General features: G+C 44.6%; 2 protein-coding genes and 1 pseudogene across 2 annotated transcripts; 1 reads left to right on the top strand and 2 right to left on the bottom strand.

Annotated features, from left to right (window-relative positions):
* The first annotated feature begins 7,720 nt into the window (after positions 1–7,720).
* On the top strand, positions 7,721–8,260 carry LOC125539323 (uncharacterized). Its single transcript, XM_087541418.1, has 2 exons — positions 7,721–7,827; positions 7,948–8,260. The coding sequence occupies exons 1-2, from the start codon at positions 7,721–7,723 to the stop codon at positions 8,258–8,260; spliced, it is 420 nt and encodes a 139-aa protein (XP_087397544.1).
* Positions 8,261–15,096: 6,836 nt separating this feature from the next.
* Positions 15,097–18,638, bottom strand: LOC125533138 (DEAD-box ATP-dependent RNA helicase 27-like; annotated as a pseudogene).
* Positions 18,639–23,546: 4,908 nt separating this feature from the next.
* Positions 23,547–24,269, bottom strand: LOC147992814 (uncharacterized). Its single transcript, XM_087539147.1, has one exon. It carries the CDS (start codon positions 24,267–24,269, stop codon positions 23,547–23,549), a length of 723 nt encoding a protein of 240 aa, XP_087395273.1.
* Positions 24,270–26,517: the final 2,248 nt, after the last annotated feature.

Below are 26,517 nucleotides of genomic sequence, written 5' to 3'. Positions count from 1 at the left end.
ATGCCACGCCCGTCGGGAAGCCTGAACAAAACTATGTCTCTTTTTTTAATATCGAAGGAATCTTTTTGTAATGTGTGGCTGAATGTGAAAGAGATTACAGAAAGGTATGTTGAATTGGGCTAGTGCATAATTTGTTTTGGGATCTCCGTAATACACTAACTCTAAAAGTAGACAGAAATATGTGTCCATCTAACATCCAAAATATCAGGAGGACTTGAGAATTTTTTTTGTCGAAACAATAGATGAACAGCTAATGATATTCATTTTTACAACCAAAATCTCTTGCAGAAGCTGCGGAAATGCAAGACATGAAACATCAAAACCAGCAGAGGCAGTGGTTCCAGCACACTTACTCCCAGCGGCGTTGGTAAGGACTCCTTCAGGTGATCATCCTCAAGGCTTGCCGGCTGGGGCACTGGTGGAGCCGACACAGTTACCCCCTGCCTTGCCCAGATGTTGACACAACTAATGCGGCGATAGATCGGGCAGCATCGGCTGGAATGACTCCTCCAAGTGGTTGTCCATGTGGCTTGCTGGCGAAGCTAGTGGTGGGCACTAGCCCACTTACCCCATTACCCTATCTGGATGTGGATGCTCAAGATGTTGTGACGGAAGATTCGTTTCTTTGAGTAGGAGTGGAGAATGTGAGCTGGGGGGGGGGGGGGCTTATGTTATAAGTGGTGGAAGTACCACAGGCGGTTTCATTTCAAAAACTGCCTCCAATTTTTTTAAATATAGGCGGTTTCAAAATCACAACCGCCTTTGATGTTTACTATAGGCGCTTTCAAATTTCAACCTCCTCGACCAAAGAAATAACCACCTTCGATGGAATATTACAGGAGGATTTGGAACATGGGGACACAACCATCTCCGGGGGCCGCTGATAATGCCCGTTTTTTCTATTGGTGCTAGCGCGCAAGAGCCACTGTGAAACGGAAATGGAGCGCCTACAGATGAAAGGTCCGTCAGACGTCCAGGGGAGCCTCAACTTGATAGCTCTCCACCAGAAAAATGGTATATGCAACCCCAAGGTCAACTTTGTCTCTAGGTGCAATCATGTTGTTTTCTCTTATAGACAAGACAACAGCCTAGGGGCCAAGTTAATATCATGCGGGCATGGGCACATGGCCATAGGGGAAGGGGGCAGGGGTATTGCTAAAACAAAATATTGTGCGTTCAAAAAAAATGGTGTTTATATAATTCCATATAAAAATATATGGCACCAATCTTGAAGCGCCATAGAATTTGAAGAATTTTAAATATATGTCATTCGTTTTTCATGGAGAGCATGGAAGTATTTCTTTTTTAGTATGTGCTTTTTGTAAAACAACCCATATATTAACTATAAAGAGAATTACAATCATTTGTTACACAAGACACCACACATTGAGGAACAGAACCCTCTAATATAGCATCAGATTGAACACCAGAGCAAAACTTGGCAATCTCGTGTGCCACTTTGTTCGCCCCTCTCCTTATCTTTAGAAGTTTAAAACTAAAGAAAAAGTTAATAACTCAGGAGTGTTTCTCGCTTCAAATCAACCAGCGAAAACCTATTGCCCACACAAATATGCATGCACATTAGAACAATTAGTCTCCAGAATGAATCAACCAAGTCAAGTCCGGAGCAGGGATTCCGATTTGTAGCACTGTTGTTCCATTACTAAAACAGAATATTCACTAAAATAAACATTATGGAGTTCAGGCATTCCATATAGAACTAGATGCAAATCATTAAGCAATAGAATCTGTAGAATTTGAAATCTTGTCTACACAAACGTGTTATTCATTTTTTTCATGGATATCATGAAGTATTCCTTTTTTACCATGTACCTTTTGATTTCTCATACATAAAAACACATAGCTTCATAGTTGATTTTTTTTCTTTTGCAAGATCCATGGTTGACGTTGAATGAAATTTTTTCACCCTCATCTAGTACAGTTTCAGCGTGAACCAATCTTGATTTTTTTTGTCGTTTGACATTCTATTTTTTGTATATTTACTGAAATATGCCCTAGAGGCAATAATAAAGTTGTTATTATTATATCTCCTTATTCATGATAAAGGTTTATTATTCATGCTAGAATTGTATTGATCGGAAACTTAAATACATATGTGAATACATAAACAAATACCATCTCCCTAGTGAGCCTCTACTAGACTAGCTCGTTGATCAAAGATGGTTAAGGTTTCCTAACCATGGACATATGTTGTTAATTGATGACGGGATCACATCATTAGGAGAATGATGTGATAGACAAGACTCATCCATTAGCTTAGCATATGATCGTTCAGTTTATTGCTACTGCTTTCTTAATGTCAAATACATATTCCTTCGACCATGAGATTACGCAACTCTCGGATACCGGAGGAATACCTTGTGTGCTATCAAATGTCACAATGTAATTGGGTGATGAGAAAGATGTTCTACAGGTATCTCCGAAGGTGTCTGTTGAGTTGGCATGGATCATGATTGGGATTTGTCACTCCGTGTATCGGAGAGGTATCTCTGGGCCCTCTTGGTAATACACGTCACAAGAAGCTTGCAAGCAAAGTAACTAAGGAGTTAGTTACCAGATGATGTATTACAGAACGAGTAAAGAGACTTGCCGGTAATGAGATTGAACTAGGTATGAAGATACCGTCGATCGAATCTCGGGCAAGTAACATACCGACAGACAAAGGGAATTACGTATGTTTTCATAAAGGTTCGACCGATAAAGATCTTCGTAGAATATGTAGGAACCAATATGGGCATCCAGGTTCCGCTATTGGTTATTGACTGGAGAGGCGTCTCGGTCATGTCTACATCATTCTCAAACCAGTAGGGTCCGCACGCTTAACGTTCATTGGCGATATAGTATTATATGAGTTATGTGAATTGGTGACCGAGTGTTGTTTGGAGTCCTAGATGAGATCACAGACATGACGAGGAGCTCCGGAATGGTCCGGAGGTAAAGATTGATATATAAAACGATGTTATTTGGTCACCAGAAAGGTTTCGGGATGTACCGGGTATGCATCGGGTCACTGGAAGGGGTTCCAGGAGACCTACGGGAATTACATGGGCCTAATGGGCCAAGGGGAGGCACACACTAGCCCCTTGTGGGCTGGCGCACCCTCTCCCTGGCCACCGGCCCTAGGGAAGGAAAGGTGGGAGGGCTAGCCCTTCCTGCCTTTCCCTCCTCATGGGAGAAAGGAATGGGGCGGCACCCTCCCCTGCCTCTCCCCGCGTGACGATGTTGTGTACCTATGGTAGGGCAATAGATCTGATCTAAGCACCCCTCCCAAGGACACTGCCCTAGAGTCAAAGGACAACAAGTTCAAACCGACTGGAATCACTTGAGTGCATGCTCACTCGACCAACGCCTCCACTCGGATACCCCAATTCCATTCGACCAAGCATACCATCACTCGACAGCACAAGAAACCACTCGGAGTACAGAAGGTCTAAAGTCACTCTAGATAGCAACGGTCAGGCATTCACTCCGCAACATTAATGATCAGTTATATGACTTTATTACTGGCGTTACCAGTAACACCTCATCATTATATACATTGAACCCTATGTAACGGGGGATGGCTGGGGTCCTGACGCACTCTATATAATCCACCCCCTCTCTGGGACAGGGGTTCGCACCCCTGTAACTTCACGCATAATCCAATCGACCGAGCCTCCGGGCACCGAGATGTAGGGCTGTTACTTCCACCGCGAAGGGCCTGAACTCGTACATCTTGCGTGCACAATCTCACCGTAGCTAGGATCTTGCCTCTACATTCCTACCCCCCCTACTTTACTGTAGGACTTAGAACCACGACAGTTGGCGCCCACTGTGGGGCAGGTGTATTAGTGACTTTCCGGTGACGTTGCGATTTCTCTGAGTCCTTTCATCATGATTTCCGGCGGAGGTTTGGCTGAGGGCCACAAGATCCGTCTCGGCACGCTCGTCTTCATCGCCAACGACTCCGCTTGGCTTCAGGAAGCTCCTCTCGACGTCGAGGCGCTCCCTGTCCGCGGGGCGACGCACTTTTGCGCGTGCGTTCGCAGTGTCCTTCTGCTGCAGCCGTCGACTCAGTATCGGTCGGCCCCCGCGGCACCTTCGCTCCCTGCTGTTCGCCGTCACAAGCGACCCGGTCGGTCATAGCTACAGCAGTGGGTGAAGCATGCGGTGGCGCATCAGTCGGCCACCCCTCAAGTCACGGCAATCGAACCCGACGAATCTCTTTACGGCATGTTCAACTGTCTCCGTCGAGACCCTGTCTGAGTGCGACAGCAGCGACCCCGCGGCGGAGGTCCTGATGGTTGACACGCCTCCACTACTAGGGAAAAGCCTATACACAGAATCTTATCAGTAGCGCGCTTTAAAATAAGGCGCGGCTGCTAATTAGCAGTAGCGAGCTCAAGAATAACTCGCTGCTGAAATAAATATAGCAGTAGCGCACCCGCTCAAAGACGCGCTACTGCTATAATTCCCACGAGGCCGCCGCAAGGCTAGCTATAGCAGCAACGCGTTATATCGATGGGTGCTACTGCTACGTAGCATAGTAGCAGCGCATTTCGCCAATAAGCGCTACTGCTAGGTTTACTACAAAAATTTAGTCCCACCTCGCTCTGTGAAGAGAGTTTCTACCACCTTAAATATGTTACTTCTCAAACTTTGACAAGCACTTGGTCTTCATTGAACTCTATGTGTAGAATTTGTGGCTGCAATATGAGTCTTCACCTGTTCCTAAACCGGTGAGGACTCATATTGACAAATTAGATTGTACACAAAAAGATCGTTGATGATCAATGTATTTTTGATACATTGAACTAAGTCTCTTTTTACATGCTGACACATAGCAGTAGCGCTTCTTTGTGAAAGACGTTGCTGCTAGGTAGTTTAGCAGTAGTGTCTTTCTCTATAGCGCGCTACTGCTAAGCCATTCCAGCTCCCACCCCCATCTCCTCTATCCGATCCACTCACAGTCACACACTCACTGGATCCCTCTCAATCCCCCGCGACGGTCCTCCCCCGTCGCCCCTCCTCCCTCTGCGCCGCCGTCACCTCCTCCTTGCTGGACTCGGTACCGGCCTCCTCCTCCGTCCTCCCTCTCCACTCGCCGCTGGCCGGCCCCTCCTCGCTCCGCCTTCCTCCTCCGTCCTACTCTCTTCTCCCTCCTCGAGTCGCCCCTCCTTCTCCCTCCTGCCTGCTACATTTTTATTTAGTAGGCTAGTTCATATGCAACATTTTGATTTAGTTGATATGATTTAGTTGATTTAGTAGGCTAGTTGATTTAGAACATTTTGATTTAGTTGATTTAGTAGGGTAGTTGATTTAGTTGATTTAGAACATTTTGATTTAGTTGATTTAGTAGGCTGGTTGATTTAGAACATTTTGATTTAGTTGATTTAGTAGGCTAGTTTATTTAGTTGATTTAGAACATTTTGATTTAGTTGATTTAGTAGGCTAGTTCATTTAGTTGATTTAGTATGCACCATTTTATTGTTATTTTTTCTGTACATGGATAGGTACGTAGTTTCTTTTGTTTTTTTAATAAGTTACTTTCTGGCAAAATGTAGGTGGTACCTTGTCATCTAATATGTTACTAGATCTTAGGATTATAATTGTCCATCAAATTGCTTCTCGCGGAAGAACCAAAAATATCTCATGCTACTATTTTTCTTTCCTGTGAAGTGAATCGTTAATCCTTTGCTCATATTGCTTTCGGAAAAATGGCGCCACCACCACCACCACTATGTCGACTGTGCAAGTCAAGGTGCGCCAGCAGCCTTGCAACTGGCAAGCTGTTCAGCATCTACTTCCAGCCAGGTTTTCGTCATGCGGCGGTAAGAAATTAGATGAAATGTAATAACTATTTTATTTTTAGTGTTGGCATTACTGCATTGTGTCATTTTGCTTATTTTACACAGAGCGTCCCATGCAATGTGAGGTTGAAATTCAACAAGCTGACAGGAGACACTATGACATTTGAGGCTCCTGGGGGGGGCGTACACTATGGAGGTCGAGAAAGGACGCAATATGTCGCAGATTGGAGGAGATGGATTGGCCTGTTTCGTCGCTCGCATGCGTCTTACTGGTGGTGAGTTGATCAGCTTCTCCTTCAGAGCAGAAAGACCCAAGCTGGCTGTCATTTATCTCAACCTGGTGGAAGATGATGAAGATGATGAAGATAATGAGGACCCACTCGATGAAGATGATGAGGACCCACTTCATGAAGCCATCGTAGCTCAAAGAACAAGGCTGAGCGAGGAGGAGGTGTCCAACCTGTGGGACATAATTCCGCCACGTGCTGACTTTGTCGGGGTGCTATTCGTGACCCGCCTGACAAATACCATGGTTGATCGACATGATATGGTATATTATACTTACAAATGCAAATTATCCGATGAAATACTTAGTGTACAGTCCAATGATATGGTATGTTGTGTGGAATCTAGTCGATGATATGTTTTAGTGTAGAGTTCGATCACATACTTATTAGTGTAGAATCTAAGGAAACTATTAATAGTGTAGATAATCCATATGTACTTATTTGCGAGGCTATTTATTAATTGAAATTTTTATCTTATTCAGAAATTGGCAAAGAGCATATCTGTGAGTTATGGTATCGAGCCTGATGAAGAAGGCTCAGCTAGACTACGCCTTACTGCAAGGGGTTCCATCACAACCTGTACTTACCGCGTGGACACGGACCGTCGCACACACTTAAACTCGGTTGGGTGGAAGAAATTCCTCGATGGCAAGAATCTTCGTGTTTGATAGGCCATCCTAATTACTATCAGGAACACCAACCGCCCAGGCTCGAGGATGATGATTGTCTTCGATATCATCTAGAACTACATATGTGTGTGTGTGGCTATATCATCTAGAACTACATATGATGATCGTCGTTGATATCATCTAGAACTACATATGATGATCGCCGTTGATATGACCTTGTACTGCTTGAGGATGCATGTTGACTATGCATGAAATTGTTATCTAGTACTCACTTCGTTCCAAATTACTCGTCGTGGTTTTAACCACGACGAGTAATTTGGAACGAAGGGAGTACTACCCAGTAATGGTTTATGAATTTGATATCTACTAGCAGTACCTAGTATCTAGTATCTGAAAGGGAAACTGAAAGGGAAAGGGGTACGGGGGGGAAATGATGAAAGATATAGCAGTAGCGAGGGACTGCGAAATTGCTACAGCTAAGTAATAGTAGCGCGTTCATAAAAAGCGTTGTTGATATCATCAACAGTAGTAGCGCGGGTAAGGACCGCGTTACTACTATAAGTTAGCTGTAGCGCCTTATTAGTAGCGCGGGCACCCGCGCTACTGCTAGCCTCAAAACCCGCGCTGACAACGGGAGGGACCAGTGAAGCTGAGGAGCAGTGAAGCTGAGGAGCAGGAGCTGCCACCTTGGGTCCATGGTCCATGCCACCCACCAATTTCTTCAGTCGACAGACAGCACCTCATGCACGAAAAATGCAAGAAAATAAAGTTTGAATTGGCACTCCGCACGCACGCTGACTATTGTGTCCACTGACTAGCACGTACGTACTTGCAACGCATGGTTACACACACACTCATGCACGAGTATAAGATGAGGTGCACCACCCAAGCAGTTTTTGCCAAGGGCACTTAGAATCACCAGCATCCCAAACTGGTTTCTTGCTGAGTCCATGCTTTGTGTATACATACCATACCACAGGCCACAGCTGAGTCCATGACGAAATGCTTCCTGCTGCTCGCCTTCTTGGCGTTTCTCCTGCCGGCGGCCTATGCCACGTGCCACCCTGACGACCTCCACTCGCGGCGGGGCTTCGCCGGGAGGTACTTCGATCACTCAAATAATTCATTTGGTTGGTGAGGTACCCAAGGGTTTGACACTGCTCAAGGGCCTCACCGTTGTGGACGTATTGCTTTCATTAACTTGCTATTGTATGTGAAGAGCAATAGAAGAACACTCCAACAACAACAACCAAATACCATTACTGGGACCAACAACAGTGTCAGATCTGGGAGTGGCAATATTGTATCTGGGAACGGCAACACTGTCATATCTGGGGATAACAACAATGTTTCTGGGAGCAACAACACAGTCACATCTGGGAGCAGCAATGTCATAGTTGACACCAACCATGTCGTTACTGGGAGCAACAATACTGTATCCGGCAATAACAATAGGGTAACTGGGAACAATAATGTTGTATCAGGGAGCAACCATGTCGTGTCCGGGGACAACAAAGTCGTAACTGGTGGTTAATGCTCTGTCAGTGGATTGATTTCGGCTTCCCTGGTGCAGCTCATACATCCTTGTCCAAGTTTAGCGTGGCTCACAATTACTTGGTGGGCCCATTCTTGTTCGGAACTTCATGGATATAGCATCCTACTTACTTAAAATAAAATTTCCCTAAATATCTATAGAACTTTTTACATAATAAATGTTGACCTGCACAGCAATGGCGACTTGCAGCTTATGTACAAGTTCTCATCGTGGATGTCTAGATGTGGGTATTTCATCTCTTCTGTTATCTGTAATGTGTGATGATTTTTTGTATATGAAGATTGGTCTATGAATTATAAGTGCTCAATGTCATCTAGCTATACACTTCTCACGTGCAACTGTCAACGTTACATGCATAAATGGGAAATGTTTGGATGAACGAGATAGAGCAAAAGAGCAGAGACTAATGTTGGCATCAAGTCGCTTATGTAGTGCTAAACCTTTGTCTACCCCTGCAAATTAGACTACGTCTGAGGCTCCCTCGTTTCTTTTTGAGGATGCACACGTTGAAGTAGTGGTACAGTTGACACGTGTCACGGCTAGCATTGGTCTTTCTACTATTGGGCACATGCGTCAGTGGTGATGCAACCACTAGGGCGCGGCCGGACAGGCCCGTGCAATGTTTTCAATTTTCTATTAAATATTAATATTTTAGAAAATAAATTAGGAAAGGAATAGAAAAAATATATAGAACAGCAGAAAAATTAACAGGGAAAAACAATAAAACGAAAAGAGAAAACATGTGAATGAAATCTATGGTAACAATGAGAAAACCAAAACAGGAAACCGGGGAAGGAAACCCTAAGAACCATAGGAGGAAAAAGAAAATTGCAAAAAATGCTTAAACGAGGTAGCAAATGGACTGGCCTTTCATAAACAGATCCAATACTATGGTTGGTATGTCTATTTCATGTTTTTTTTTCCTTTCCAGAAACATAACCGATAGTAGTAGGAATGAGAAGTATCTGCTCCCGAGCTCAAATGCTTCCTGATGAGCAATGAAATAAAAAAATCAAACAATTCTGAATTTATTTATATGGCCAACATTGACAAATGTTTTTGTGCTTGCAAAACATTGTCATGAAATGACATTCGTGAAAGTCATGACACAAAAAAAAGGAAAAACCGTTGCCCAAAAATGTTATTTTCGAAAGCATTTTGGAGTGCTGGTTTTTTTCATGAATTCCACAATGTCATTTCATGATGAAAATTTTCAAGCGCCCAAAACACTTAAAAAGTTTGCTACAGATGTTTTTTCTGAGTTTAAAAAAAATCAGATTGTAATTCATCGAGCTCGGGAGCAGAAGAGGACTTTCGTAGTAGCGCGTCCTTAGCACCTACGTGAAAAGACACGCATGCAAAATCTTTAGGAAGTTTGTTCCCATATAGAGTTCGTTCTCAAAGCTAATACTTCTATTGTGTGTTCAAAAATATGTCATGAAAGTCCTATACATTAGTCTGCCTACTAAGAAAAGTTCTCGAAACAGGCTTTCGTCCCGCTTTATATATAAAGCAAACACACACCAGAGTACACAACCGAACGATACAAAGTGATGTGAAGCCCTTATACAACGCCGATCCTCGGATAACCGGATCACGTGAGACGCACACGACTACGCCACCGATATAGAAAACGGGAAGAACTGAGTAGAACGCCATCCTACACCCTACACTACCTATGCTCCACAACAACTCCCCCAAGAGGGATAACGATGCGAAACGTCGCCGCTGCCGACTCCCTGAGGGCAAAGGTTTTCACTCGGAACCAGACACAGAGAGGAACCTGACAACGGCGTCTTCAAGAAGAGAATGGCGCGGCCGCAAGCGCTGCCGTCGTTGGCACCAAAGCGCAGAGTTTTCACTTGGCAACCCACGCGTGCCACCATGAGGTCTTGTGGATAAGATTGACGAGATCAGATCCCTAGGTCCGGATAGGAGGGCCATCACTGCGAGAGACGATAGAGCACGCCCGAGTCACCCGCCGCCATAGCTCTCGCCGCCCACACAACCAAGAGACATAGCCACCACCACCGCCATGGTGCCCGCTAGAGAGCAAACCATGTGAACCGCCATCCAGGGTCGACGCCCCGGCATCCAAACCCCGAGACATCGCCAAGCGCGTGCTTCATGGTGCACTAACCGCGACAGGAAAAGCCCAGCATCAGCCACAGAGCAAGGGTCAGCGCCACCACCATAGAGGCGTCCACGGCTACAGTCCCCACAAATCCCGGTGGACCGGATTAACATGACCTAGTAACTGCCGATTGCAGTCGCGGAGCCAACAACTCAAACGATGCCAAGTCCACGGCCAGAGGCACCGATCCACCTGCCGGCTCCATGAAGCCCCACCCACCACTACCACAGACCTTCACCGACGCCATAGTGTGAGGACGCCTCCCCACCGAACCGCAAACACCTACCTTGGCATGATGGATGGGACCCAGAACCGAGCACCCCGACTCCAGGGTGACCATGCGCCAGGACTTACATGAGCAGCAGCCCGTCCCGGGCAGGAGGACCATGTGAAACTCCTGCCCGATGACAAGCCCACATCGGAAGAGCACCGCTCATGGCAGCCGGTAACTCGGGTCGCCAAGTAGCCGCTCCAACGCCCCCCCCCCCCCCACCCCCAGTTGGCTCCTCAAGCACGCACCTTCCCTGCCGACCAATGCCAAGTAAGTTTTCTCCTACACCAGTAAGTACTGCAAAATGTAAAAATTTGCTGCAGTAACAACAATACCTGACATGTAGTACTAGTTCACTTTACAAGGTTAGTTACAATTTATAATCCTAGTTCAGTTCACAGGATAGTTAGCCATGCACAAGCAGCTATCCTGTCTTTTGAGCGGCACAAAATCATAGTTCAGGATAAGCCCTCATACTCTGCCGAACATCTGAACCTTCTCTGGGAAAGGATTTTAGATATTGGACCCAAGCTGGGTGAGCAAACTTTGCAGATGACAAGAGAAAATTACCAAACTTACAAAAGTCAAAATTCTCGATAGAAATTATGTATATAAATTTTGTAAAAGCACAAATTAGCAAATTTTATCATGACAAGTTGAACATAAATGCTATACTACCCTATGTACGTGAGTGCTATCTTTTAATAGAAAATTTTGAAGCTTCAAAACATAGTTCCTAGATTTTCTAAAACTGCCCAAGTGAGCTTGCGTTCAGCAGATCCATCCACGTCGCACCCTGCCCTTCAGCATACTCAACATTGTCGATGCGAGTGCTATAAAACTTGAAGAAATGCATTAACAGCTCTATGCAGTATTCCAAGGATCGAAAAGATGCCATAGCACCCGGGTGTCCCGACACCCCCTTATCCGGTGCGTTCAGTGCTTTAAAGATTCGTGCCCAGGCCTATACATCACCAGGCCACTTGCGTTGTCATGTGAATTAAGCATTGAATTTGCAGAGTAAAGCAGGGGCCGGTCCTAGGCTGCAGCAGACTGAGTAGGCATGGTAGGTTGTCACGGACAGCAGGATGGTAGCCCGGGCAGCAGGTCAGGCCGGGTGTAGTTGAAGAGACAACACATAGAAAGGTGCATGCTGGGTGTCGGGGTTTCACATCAGTGGCAGTTTTATATCAAGATTTTTACCTTCTTGCTTCATCAGCGTTGGGTGTGAATGGGGAACCTGCTACAAGTATGCACGGGTCCACTGTTTGTACCTGGTACAGTCAAGCTTACGGAGGGTCAACGTACATTGTATGTATCAGGTACATGTTTTGCTTGATCTAGATGCGCCCCATAGTTCCTGGTTTGAAACGTTTAGTCATGCAGATTGTCAATGATCGGCCGCACAGGTAGTGTACTGTGCTAAAGTTGAGCCATGAACAAGTGAGACAGGTACACGGTCAGACATGATAGCCTCCAGTAGCAGTGGTACGAGATGCATTTTGAGCTATCTTTCATTATTATACAATGAAAAAGAATCATGTATTCCGTCCTCCGACAAGTGTCCAGCTGCAAATTAAAAATTATTGTTGTCTGAGTAAGATTTCATGCAGGTCCTCAGCCCACGCTTTTTCTTATTCCAAATTTGCTACGTATCTGGTAAAGTTGTATTGTCACATCTAGCCTATAAACTGCAGCTAGCTAAGATTCTTTTCAGAAGGAACAGTGCTAGGCTAGGTCATATTTGCTTCAAATGTTACGAGCCTCGCGCCGCTTAGCCCTGCTAATCAGATTCCTGCTTGAGGACACGGTACAAATCTCGAGGAAACCATTTCTGAACGCACGGTGCTGATAAGAGGGTGTCTAGACACCCGGGTCCTAAAAATCCTATCTTCCAAGGATACCAGGACGATCAGGACGACGGCTGTTCCGAGGATACCAAGCGGACCTCATCCCTCTTCCTTCGTCTGGCTGATTTTTTTTTTGGCAATTCCGGCTGATTGCTGCGAGACTTAAGTTCAACTGGACCTGTCATGGGCCTGACCACAGCTTCTCCCGCCAGCCCAAGCAGAAAGGCCAGCCATTGGGCCGAAACTCAAAATCAAAAGTAGCAACGAACTTAGCTCAAACTCAAAATCTGAAGCAACCATGATGTATACACATACACTTCATGGAGCAAAGATTCTTCATCCAAAAGGAAAAGACACTAAAATTACTTGACCCATTTCTCATCGTGGTACACAAGCACAATTACCTAATAAGAACTTGTTAACTGGCAAACCAGACCATCTATTGCTTACAGCCCCTTGGTTGAAAAAAAGCAGATTAGTGCAATGATACGCAAACACAGCACAAAAAACATCATCATGGTGGATTTCCAAAGAACTTCAGACCATAGTTCATTTTCTTGCGTTCTGAACTGCACATCACTGGTCACGGTTAAACGATATGTATATATATACACGTACAAGGACTATAGACAGCTAGAAGTCCAAGTACAAGTCAGCTGTACATTGCAGTGCACAAACTGTCACGTAAAAATCCAGATTTAGGTACCTCTTGGAGGTAAAAATCTTATTTACATGCCAGCTTGGCCATGCTCTGCCAGATAAACAGAACATCCAAATAAGATACTGAACATCCAAATAAACTATGGCAGATACTGAACATCCAAATCCAGATACTGAACATTTATGTCAGTTCTAGTAAAATCCTCAAAAGCAAGGAGAGGTAGGTTAGATTGCACAAATAGATTCCATATTCTGAGAACAAAACAAGTAATAAAAATCTATAGCTTGGGGCTGGCCTAAATTCCTATAGTTGAAAGTTGAAGCTTCTAAGAAACTACCAGCAAGATAACTGAAAGGTAATGCCTACTCGTACCAACGTTCACCTCTCCAAAAAGATGCCAGCAAACAATTTCCTTCTCAAACACAACTAAGCACTAAAAGATGGTTTAAGCTCCGCTGACATGAGAAGAGTTAATATAACTAGTAAGCGTGCATGTGCAACGCACCTCAAGACTAACACACATTACATCTTTCACAAAAATATTCTAACCAAACGTAGGATTACTTTCTTAGATAGGTTGTTGTTCGGTAGTGAAAAATCATAACTTTGTTAATCAGGAAACAACGTGGAGCCTGAGCTATACATGCATGTTCTCACACCCGACCACCTCTTATTAAAGCAAAATTTTAATATCACATCATAATTTCCACCAAGCATATTCATAACCATGATGCCAGTGAGGATTTTCCAAATGGACTGGACCATCAGGATAATTAGTCTAGGCATGAGAGGCTGACACATATTTCATTTTAGCTCTTGAGATCCACATGACATGGCACTGGATTCCTCTTCATTAACCATTTTTTTTTTGAATTTCTCTTCTCCTATACGAAGATAAAATATCATGTTAATTCTTGGATCAACTCATTATCAGAGAATACAACAATCTAGATGAGAACAAGACTCATTGGGATGTTAAACCATATAAATATTTACCAGCGGTCATCTAAGATTTAGAACCAAGTCAAAGGGTATTCCAGCCATCTACCAGCTTATCACCTTCATACACTATATTGTAGGGACAAACAAGAGAAGAAAACTGATATAACATTCAATGATGTAAAGCACTAAGAAAGCAAGAAACATATGCAAATATACCAGGAAATTTAGGCTGGGTGTACAAGTAGGCTAGTATAGATTCAGTGTTTTGTCTGCACGTGTAAACTTTGACCTTGTAATTACTTTTTTTAGAATTGACCTTGTAATTAAATGAAGCATTCTAGTTATACACTTTAGACTACAACTACAGGAACAAAATAAAACAAATAAATCAACAAATCGATCAATCCTGTAAAAAAATATGCTAGTTCCTAGGGTACAATAGAAAAACAAAAATAAAACATCAAAAGAAAGAATTGGTCCATGGACTAATTTCCACCTAAATCAAAAGGAGGTAATGCGCAAACCTTAAATACTTTAGCATCTTGCCTTCTCGTCGATGTTGTCCAACAGAAAACCATACAGAGTTTGCCCAAAATTTCAAAATAAATAGGGACACGCATGCAAGGTTTACCAAATTCAAGGCCACCTGTTTTCGAAGAAGAGTTAAAAAGATCAATTTCCTTTCAAATTTACAATTGTAACATGTTAAAGAAAGGAGATGAGGAAAAAAGATGGTAATCACATAGGCGAGCACTTTCCATATTAACTCAGGTTAATGCTCATAGAAAGATTGGAAACAATTACTTGTATATGTAACTTTGTATGGCTTTATCCCATCCGCTGAACTATGTCCTTGATTTGGTCCATATATTAAATCATTTCAGCTTTTGTATTTGTGTCATAACAAACAACCGAAGGAATCTGGCTCTCTTTAATCTAGCAAACTACCTGTTATAATTAAGTATTTGCAGCAGTGATGCAGTGCCTCTTTCGCCTCTGTCTAGAACCAGCAATTCTGTTATAACACATTTTCCTCATATAACTCTGCACTCCAGGCCAATTTCCACTTTTGGAGGGTTGCTAAAGTAAAATGATGCACCTACGTCCTGGCAAATCGTAGTGAATTGGACATTAAAAACAAATTTGTTATGTGAAGTTAGTTTACACAAGATAAACAGGAGAACCTTTTCATGAAACAAAAATATTTGCGGTGATGAAAATACTATCGCCAAGTAATTCTGGGAGATGCTCACCGAAATATTAACAAAAAGACAAGGTTGCTTCTACATGCTATCCAAAATAACTGTGACTTGTAAACCAGCAAAACATAAAAAAAATACAGAGATCCCACAAAAACCTTCAAGAAGCATTTTACCTTCAAATTGAGACCATGAACACTAAAGATGTCTTTCATGGCGTGTGAGTCGCATGGTAGAATGTAGAATCTATAGGCTGGTTGAGCCGACTGATGTAGGAAGTCGCTATCGCCAACGATTTTCTCCTGCTCAATAAATTCAGTTGTAACTTGTCAACATATTGTAAAGGATGTAAAATGTGGATTACCAACTAAAAAGGACAGAAATAAATACTGGATTGGAACACTTCACTATATTGTAAAAGATGCACTTACAAAATGTGCTTGCAGATTTGGCACATTCTTGTTATTAAACTCGTGCTCTGTGAGATGAATGTTGGCTGCCTGCAGACACACTAAATATGTGATTTTCGCTAACTTTAGAGGGAAAGAAAGGCCATATTATCTCGGCGTAGAATTGATTACCCTCAAGGAGATGAGAAACTCTAATTGTTTGGGCATGAAGAATAACAATACAGTTCCTTTTCCTTTATCACCAGGCGTGGTACGTCCAAAATGATGAATGTAATCATGAAAGTCAAATTTGAATAGCTTAGCACAGTCCGAATATGAGAGGAATTCCTGCAAGTACCTCTGGTTCATCTGCTGGGGGATCCTAAAACAAGACCATATATGATCATTAGGTTAGTACCAGGAAAAATATTCGGTGGCACTCAATTAGAGATACATATTTGTAAGTGCTAATTACTCCCGAGAACCAACTCGGAGACTTCTTTGGTTAAACCTCCTTATGTCTTCAGTGAGGTAAAAACAAAAATAAGCATGGCAATTTCAGTATCAATCTCACCTATCAAGGCGAGGAGGTCAGCTCGAATGACCACGAGGAGCTTGAGCCCGCCAGATGAGAAGATCAACTCAGCTACAGAAAATCAATTTGACATATTGGAAGGAGCAGAAGGAGAGATCTCATATCCATGCCAAAATCACGATCAAATCCATCACAAGCAGTGAAAGAGTACCATAACCAAACAATTAAAAGGGGTAATTCATCAACATTAAAAAATGAATTTGGAAGAGGAGGAATCTGTTGGGAACGTAGTAATTTCAAAAAAATTCCTATGCACACGCAAGATCATGGTGATGCATAGCAACGAGAGGGGAGAGTGTGATCTACGTACCCTTGTAGACCGACAGCGGAAGCGTTAGCACAACGTGGTTGATGTAGTCGTACGTCTTCACGGCCCGACTGATCAAGCACCGAAACTACGATACCTCCGAGTTTTAGCACACGTTCAGCTCGATGACGATCCCCGGACTCCAATCCAGCAAAGTGTCGGGGAAGAGTTCCGTCAGCACGACGGCGTGGTGACGATCTTGATGTTCTACCGTCGCAGGGCTTCGCCTAAGCACCGCTACAATATTATCGAGGATTATGGTGGAAGGGGGCACCGCACACGGCTAAGAAAATGATCACGTGGATCAACTTTGTGTGTCTAGGGGTGCCCCCTGCCCCGGTATATAAAGGAGCAAGGGGAGGAGGCCGGCCGGCCCTATAGGCGCGCCAAGGAGGAGTCCTCCTCCTAGTAGGAGTAGGACTCCTACTAGGAGGGGGAAGGAAGTGGTGAGGGAGAAGGAAAGGGAGGCGCCGCCCCCCCTCTCCTAGTCCAATTCGGACCAGGGGGGAGGGGGCGCGCGGCCCACCCTGGCTGCCCTTCTCTCTCTCCACTAAGGCCCATAAGGCCCATTACTTCTCCGGGGGGGTCCGGTAACCCTCCGGTACTCCGGTTTTCTCCGAAATCACCCGGAACACTTCCGGTGTCCGAATATAGCCGTCCAATATATCAATCTTTATGTCTCGACCATTTCGAGACTCCTCGTTATGTCCGTGATCATATCCGGGACTCCGAACTAACTTCGGTACATCAAAACTCATAAACTCATAATATAACTGTCATCAAAACCTTAAGCGTGCGGACCCTACGGGTTTGAGAACAATGTAGACATGACCGAGACATGTCTCCGGTCAATAACCAATAGCGGAACCTGGATGCTCATATTGGCTCCCACATATTCTACGAAGATCTTTATCGGTCAGACCGCATAACAACATACGTTGTTTCCTTTGTCATCGGTATGTTACTTGCCCGAGATTCGATCGTCGGTATCTCAATATCTAGTTCAATCTCGTTACCGGCAAGTCTCTTTACTCGTTTCGTAATACATCATCTCGCAACTAACTCATTAGTTGCAATGCTTGAAAAGGCTTATGTGATGTGCATTGCCGAGAGGGCCCAGAGATACCTCTCCGACAATCGGAGTGACAAATCCTAATCTCGAAATACGCCAACCCAACATTTACCTTTGGAGACACCTGTAGAGCTCCTGTATAATCACCCAGCGTTGTGACATTTGGTAGCACACAAAGTGTTCCTCCGGCAAACGGGAGTTGCATAATCTCATAGTCATAGGAACATGTATAAGTCATGAAGAACGCAATAGCAACATACTAAACGATCGGGTGCTAAGCTAATGGAATGGGTCATGTCAATCACATCATTCTCCGAATAATGTGATCCCGTTAATCAAATGACAACACATGTCTATGGTTAGGAAACATAACCATCTTTGATTAACGAGCTAGTCAAGTAGAGGCATACTAGGGACGCTTAGTTTGTCTATGTATTCACACAAGTATTATGTTTCTGGATAATACAATTCTAGCATGAATAATAAACATTTATCATGATATAAGGAAATAAAATACTAACATTATTATTGCCTCTAGGGCATATTTCCTTTAGAATCAATATTCCTCACCTTAAGCATGGAAGAAGGGCGTCCTGCCTGGAAAACTGGCGGCGGGTGGCAGGAGGTGCGAGGCGGGTCCGTGCTCCAATGGGCGACCGGGCAATGGAGGGGACATGGCTGACGGGAGCCTGTTGGTGCAAGAGAGTTAAATATGCAGTCGGACACAATCAAGAAGAGGGAAGGAGGAGATCGGGGCCGGAGAAAGGGAAGGGGCAGCGGATCGGAACCTGGGAGTGGGCTTGCCGTAGGCGCCGACGGCGGCAATGGATTGGAGGTAGTCGCAGAAGAAGGTGAGTGAGGGGGCGGCGAGGACGGCCGGGACCTTCTTGCAAGCCTCCACGTACGAACGTAGTTTGCCCAGCTTGGAAGGATCCATTGCTCTCCCTCGCGCTCTCGCTCTTGCTCCTTCCAGGCGAGGGTTAGGGTTTCTCCTTGGGCGGGAGGAAGGATGCGGGGTGGCGCATCTTCGAGCGAAGCGGAGCATGCGGACGGGGAATTACCATGATTTGGGGGTCTCGGGGTTTGCGTACAGCGAAGTTGCCGTAGTGGGGCGTGGAAATTGATTTTCGTCCGCAAATGATTCGTCTTCCTATTATAATTGCTAATTGCACCCAGGGTATCTTGTTAGAATAACCTAATATGTTAGATTTCATTGACTTAGATAATCCAATGACCATAATTAACCAGTGTACATTGAACCGGGTGTCCGTAAGAAAGAAAACGTTTGCTCTTTTAATAGTAGTAGAGATTATATTACTGCAAGAACATGAATTTGCATTTATAATCTAGGCAACAAGTACCATTACTCTTATATAGGAAAAATATGGCAACAAAAAACAATGGCAAGATAACTGCAGTAACATTAATTTGCTAGAAAAGTAAAAAAAATCTGCGGTAATAACAACACCTGACATGTAGTATTAGTTCAATACTTCAGTTCAGAAAGTAATTAAGATTTATAATCAAGCCATGCACAATCCCTGACCATCTCTTGATCGGCGGAAAATCCTAGCTCAGGACAAGCCCTCATGCTGTGCTGATCATCCGAACCTACTCTGGAAGAGGACTTTAGAGATTGGACCGAAGCCGGGAGAACAAACTATATAGTTCTTTAAATGGTACTGCATGCAGATACATATAGGATAGTCCTTATGGATGACATGAAAAATTTACCAATCTTACTCAGAAAAGTAAAAATTCTCGACAAAAATCATGCAAATACATTTTGTGCACTGGAGGCCAAAAATATGCAACGGATAACGAAACAAAAACTTCCAAGATCATTAGGCAGCAATACAACACCATATCCGTACTTACCTGAACATGTATCTCAAAATCCAGTTTACATGTGATACTCGTCACTTCGTCAGTAACATTGCTTTCCTAAAAAAACAAACGCTAACCAAATTCACTAAATTAATAAAGGCATATCAGTGAGACAGCATGCACAAACCATCACCATCTCTACTTCTTTAGAGCGAGACAAACCACTAGCTCTAGACACGTCATCATTATGAACTCATGAGAGATGAATTCAGATTTGGGAGAGCAAACTGTAAAGTTTTCAAAATGGTAAGGCTAAGCTCCTGTCTACAGATGCATTGTCAAGAAAATGAAACAACAAAGCACATGGTTCTTAATGCAGCTGCAGGACTGAAGGTTCATTGCAAGACATCAAACTGTAGAATTTTCAAAATGACAAGATTAAGCTACTATCCGCAGCTGCATTTTCAAATCAAATTATACAACAGAGCAAATGGTTACTACTACTGCTGCAAGAATTGAAGGTTCATTACAAGTTTACAACATAATCCATCATCCAATTACGCACGAAAACAACATGGGGAAACTGTCAAGCTTACTGAAAAAAGCTAAAAGCAGTATGAGAAATCAAGCAAGCACCACTACACCCAAAGGGCTGCTATGTAGTGATATAATTCATCACAAGACCCATGCCGCCTAAGCTTGTCATCTTTCCTGTTGATGAGAGTGGCCTCCTGCCCTTAAGCATATTCAACCATACCTTGTCAATGTGCCACGTCACTGGGCATCACCCTTTCTGCAAACATAAATTTGCCGGTGTGATTCCAAAAAGGGGATGGCATGATACGATATAAATAGCCAATTAAATTAGCATAATTAGTTGTAATTACAAATCACCAGAACTTTGCTTGGGAACATTTGAAATGAAACTTTATATCTGATTCGAGATCGATCGTTTTGTTTGTTCCACTAACTTATTTGGTGTATAACTTAATAGGTGTTCCCAAATCAGAATAAATGACATATAAATACAACTATACCTTACCGATTGTAGAAACTCATGTATGGAATCACAGATCTAAATCTTCTCTCTTCCCTAGCTTCTTCCATCGCTGCGAATCGACATTAATCTCATAGATGCCCAGCACCGTGGTGACGAAAACGACATCACCGCCCTCCATGGTTCCAACTACTCTAATTGTTTCCACAAGATTTTGTATGGGGAGAGGGTTCATGAGATTGATAATTGTACGTTGACTCCATGAGGCAACTCCGTTGGAATCGATCAGTCTTGACTCAGCCTGGACGGCACGAGCGGGCTTTGTGGCCCACTCATGGCCCGTTTAGGACCGGCCCGCACGGTCCAGGCCCGATAGGAAAATATGCCGGTCCGAGCCCAGCAAAACAGACCGAAAAAAGTTCGGTCCGGTCCGGTCTTTAACCGGGCCGACCGAGCGGACCGATGGCGCAAGGCCCATAAACTGTGTAACAGATCGAGGCCCCGAGCCCCCGAGCCGAGCAACCCCCTCCCCCTTGTTCCATTCCCCCTCCTCGCTTGATTCCTTCTGCAAACAGAGGCAGTGCCTCCTCTGTTCTATCCCTAACCCTAACCCTAAGGCGACGGCGCCGTTGCCCGCGGCTTAGCCTGACCCGCGGCCTCTCCCTTCACCGACGGCGCCATCTCATCCGAGTCCGAGCTGGAGGAGCACGTGTACATCGGGGAGGCAGCAAGGCCAGCACGCCGTCGGTCCGTCCTTCCCTGGTTCCTCACCGAGCGCCATGAATAGGAAGAGGTAATCTTTCTCTAACCTGTACCATTGGATGTGGACTTACGATTGAGGGAGGCTGCTGCAGATGGTACATGCTAACATGCCTGGGAATTGTGCATGAGAGGATTGAGTTGTAGCACTGAAAGATGCATTCCCAGGATTTGGCATATAGGCACCAGGTGTTGCTTGACCTGATAAGTCGTCAGGAGATAATTAGTCAAGAGTTTCAGGAGATGTAGTGAAGGAGAAGGGGAATGAAGTACTAGTAATCAATAGGCACCTTTTCCCCACTGTGCTTGTGAACCATCAACAGATATGATAGCTTGTTTGGTTTACTATACTTTGGTAAGTGCTTGCAACCTTTAATTGCTTTTGGAACTTAACCTATGCTGAGCGGTATCAATAGCCCCTTACAATCTGATGCTGTTGCTATGTTTCAGATTTCGTAAGAAATCTGTTAATCTTTACTGGTCAATTGACTACTAATTTAAGGGCGATAGGTAGTTTATCCAGGTTTATGTGGTAATAGTTAGTTACAGCTCCAGTCCTTGCAAACATTCCTAGTATCCCGGTTCAAGCTGGGTACGAGTCCTTCTTATCGTCCCGTTCAACAAGAATATCAAAGAGTGAGTTGATGAACTACTTAGAGGATGAGGTTGCCCCTCGCAACAAGGCTCTTGATCTTCTTGGTTGGTGGAAAGACAATGCTCCTAGGTACCCAATTATGGCCAAGATAGCCAGGAGGTTCCTTACTATCCCGGCTACCTCCGTGTCTTCGGAATCTACCTTCAGCACGACCGTAAGGATTTTAGGTATGTCAACTCGTACTATTGAACTTTGGTTATAAACTTGTCAACTTCTCATCCTCAAACTAGTTTGTCAACTTGTGTCGTATTAGTTGACTATAGGAGTTTGTTAAAACCGGTTATGGTGGAGGCATTAGTTTGTGGTGCAAGTTATACCAAGGGTGCTCATGTTGACTTGAATCTGGTGGTATGTTTGCCATCTTTTCCTTACCTTTTTTCTTGCTTTTTTGGTCTTGTTGTTTGTGATGTGAGCATTTGTCTAACTTCCACACTTGTAGCCGAGGGATGAGAATGAAGAGGATGATGTTGAGAACATCAAGTTACCCATTGTGGTGGAGGAGATCAATGATTGGTAACTATTCTTCCTACATGTTTCACTTGTCATACGATACCAAGTATTATTTATGTGAATGTTGCTTATCTTACTTGTAGACGTTCATCATGTGGATGTTGATCTTGCTATTTTGGAGATGAATGTCAAAGTGATCTTTCTCATGTGAAGGCTACTTTTGCATTTCTGTTATGTTGGAACCTTTCAAGTCATGAACTATGAATTGTCACTGCTAGCTTGGAGATGAACCTCTCATTTGTGTTATGTTCAACTTGTCAATTGACATGGACTTGGAATTGTCAATGCAAGTTTGTAATCGTGTCGTTCGATGATGATAAGACCTTATGTCTGTGGATGTGATATTTGTGCTTAACCTGATTTGTGCCATCTTTTCTGTCAAAATCAGTTTGTGGATGTCCAAAAAACAAAGGAAATGCTGTCCAAATTTAGTTATTCTTGCTGTCCAAATTTAGTCCAGTGCTTGCTGTCCAAATTAGTTGTTTGTGGCTATGATATTTCTGCTGTTTCGGTCGAAACTTATCTGAAAACTGTAGTGATCACTGATGACTTGTCATATTACATCCATGTCAGTATGTGATGCCTAAACAGTAGAACACAGCCTAGGTAGTAGGTAACAGTAGTGTTGTTGTTGTACTTTTGATTAATCTACTCTCCAAAACTAGCAGATGCCTAAACATACACTGCCTGGCAACAAATACGACCTAAAAGGAGCAAATATACACTGCCTGGCAACAAATAGGAGCTAAAAGCTGGCCGGTCCATTCGGTCCTCTCGGGCCTGACCGAGCTGGCACTCCAACGGTCCGGTCCTAGAATACTAGCTCGTTTGACAGTTCGGTCCGGTCCGGACCGGACCGCCGGCGGCCGGTCCAAACGCCGGCTCGGACCGGGACCGGACCGGCCCGGACCGTGTCCAGACTGAGTCTTGACCACAGGTAGAGGGTTGATCCGTTGACATATGCATACCCCAAACTGCCATCCGCCATCGCCAGGAGGATAGAGGAACTGACAATTTCAGGATCCTGAATCGGTGCACCAATCAATGATAAGCTATTAGAGCTCAAGTCATACTTGAGAATTTCTTCACTATCATCTTTAAGAGACTGAATCATGAAGTGAAGTTCTTCTTGGATGAGGACAGGGGGATTGGCCTGATGAATGCATCGGCTGGAAGATGAAGAAGTGGGCATGGCCCCACTGATCCAATGGAGGGCATGGCTTGCTCCAGTCACCGGTCTCTGGCAAGGACACACAAGCGAATGCAGCACAATCATCATCCTCATCTTCTCCCATTTCCACGCCGACAAAAACCACCTGAAAGGGAGCCGCGTGACAAGTGCGGTGGTCACAGCCGCTAAGGGCGCACAGCACGGCAACCCCGCGGCTGTCGTCCACCAGGTTGGGCCAGTCCAGCCCCCTCCGGCAGCCCGTCATGGGGTCCCAGACGAGGAGCGCGGAGTTACGCGCATCCCCAAGAAGGACGCGGCCATGGCGGCAGTCCCACGCAGAGTAGTCACAGTCGTCCCATTCATCGTCGGGAATGCGCGCGCCGAATTTCACGGTGGACGTGAAGCGCGGGACGGGACCTTTTTCGCCACGGTGGCAGCCCTCCAGCCAGAAACCACGATGGAAGCCCAGCATGGGAGGAGCTCCATGGTGGTCATGGTAGCGACCGCGGAAACGAGGGCCGGAGAGGAGGCCGAGCCAGAGCTTGCTGGAGAGGGAGGCGCGCACGAGGCACGCGGGCTCGTCCGGCGGGAGGCGGAGGAAGATCTCCTCGAGGAGCTCACCCGGCAGTGATGGTGGCGGCGGCGGCATGGTGGGTGATGGCGGCGAGGGTTTCAATTGGGAGGGGATCGATGAGGAGTGTGGTCTGGTCTGTGCGATGGGGTGTGGTCTCACGGTTCGGTTCAGTTGAGTTGTGCGTGGGCCGTAGGGTTTGGCTGATCGAACTATATACGAGTGGATGTGCAGTGCCGTTCCGGCTCCACGTCGATGAGCTCTCGGCAGCTTGGTGCGTCATTTCCAACGACGGTAGTGGCTGGCGAATGAATCGAAGTGTGGCGGGAGGTAGGCAGGGGCTGCGGGGTGCAACGTGGGCATGCATGTGTGGTGATCACTGGAGGCAAGTAGGTCATTAAATATATATCGTGTTCAATGTTAAAAACTATTGTTTTTTGTTTTTTTTTGTAAATTTAAAAACCATGATTTCTTTCAGTTGTTCATAGATTTCAAAAAAGGTCAAAAACTTAATGTCCGTGGAGTTCAAATATATTAGCGAATTTAACACCCTTACAGATGGGCCCAAGCGACCCCAGTACCCCACAACCCCCAACGCATCGGGAGGCTCAAAATCTAGGGGGTTTAGTATCCTAACTAACAGGTGGAAGTGTGGTGGCACGCCACGCCCGTCAGGAAGCCTGAACAGAACTATGCCTCTTTTTTTAACGTCGAAGGAGTCTTTTTGTAATGTGTGGCTGAATGTGAAAGAGATTACAGAAAGGTATGTTGAATTGGGCTAGTGCATAATTTGTTTTGGGATCTCCGTAATACACTAACTCTAAAAGTAGACAGAAATATGTGTCCATCTAACATCCAAAATATCAGGAGGACTTGAGGATTTTTTTTGTCGAAACAATAGATGAATAGCTAATGATATTCATTTTTACAACCAAAATCTCTTGCAGAAGCTGCGGAAATGCAAGACATGAAACATCAAAACCAGCAGAGGCAGTGGTTCCAGCACACTTACTCCCAGCGGCGTCGGTAAGGACTCCTTCAGGTGGTCATCCTCAAGGCTTGCCGGCTGGGGCACTGGTGGAGCCGACACAGTTACCCCTGCCTTGCCCAGATGTTGACACAACTAATGCGGCGATAGATCAGGCAACATCGGCAGGAATGACTCCTCCAAGTGGTTGTCCATGTGGCTTGCTGCCGAAGCTAGTGGTGGGCACTGGCACACTTACCCCATTACCCTATCTGGATGTGGATGCTGAAGATGTTGTGACAGAAGATTCGTTTCTTTGAGTAGGAGTGGAGAATGTGAGCTGCGGGGGGGGGGGGGGGGGGGGGGGGGCTTATGTTATAAGTGGTGGAAGTACCACATGCGGTTTCATTTCAAAAACTGCCTCCAATTTTTTTTAATATAGGCGGTTTCAAAATCACAACCGCCTTTGATGTTTACTATAGGCGCTTTCAATTTTCAACCTCCTCGACCAAAGAAATAACCACCTTCGATGGAATATTACAGGCGGATTTGGAACATGGGGACACAACCATCTCCGGGGGCTGCTGATAATGCCCGTTTTTCTATTGGTGCTAGCGCGCAAGACCCACTGTGAAACGGAAATGGAGCGGCTACAGATGAAAGGTCTGTCAGACGTCCAGGGGAGCCTCAACTTGATAGCTCTCCACCATAAAATGGTATATGCAACCCCAAGGTCAACTTTGTCTCTAGGTGCAATCATGTTGTTTTCTCTTGTATACAAGACAACAGCCTAGGGGCCAAGTTAATATCATGCGGGCATGGGCACATGGCCATAGGGGAAGGGGGCAGGGGTATTGCTAAAACAAAATATTGTGCGTTCAAAAAAATGGTGTTTATATAATTCCATATAAAAATATATGGCACCAATCTTGAAGCGCCATAGAATTTGAAGAATTTTAAATATATGTCATTCGTTTTTCATGGAGAGCATGGAAGTATTTCTTTTTTAGTATGTGCTTTTTGTAAAACAACCCATATATTAACTATAAAGAGAATTACAATCATCTGTTACACAAGAGGTCATTAAATATATATCATGTTCAATGTTAAAAACTATTTGTTTTTTGTTTTTTTAATTTAAAAACCATGATTTCTTTCAATTGTTCATAGGTTTCAAAAAAAGGTCAAAAACTTAATGTTCGTGGACTTCAAATATATTAGCAAATTTAACACCATTACAGATGGGCCCAAGCGACCCCAGTACCCCACAACCCCCAACGCATCGGGAGGCTCCAAATCTAGGGGGTTTAGTATCCTAACTAACAGGCGGAAGCATGGTGGCATGCCACGCCCATCGGG

This window comes from Triticum urartu, chromosome 1A (genome assembly GCF_056163025.1).
Source record: "Triticum urartu cultivar PI428250 chromosome 1A, HENAU_Tu73, whole genome shotgun sequence".
NCBI classification, from domain to species: domain Eukaryota; kingdom Viridiplantae; phylum Streptophyta; class Magnoliopsida; order Poales; family Poaceae; genus Triticum; species Triticum urartu.
Note: the sequence above shows the minus strand (reverse complement) of the source record. Positions and strands in the feature narration are given on the sequence as shown.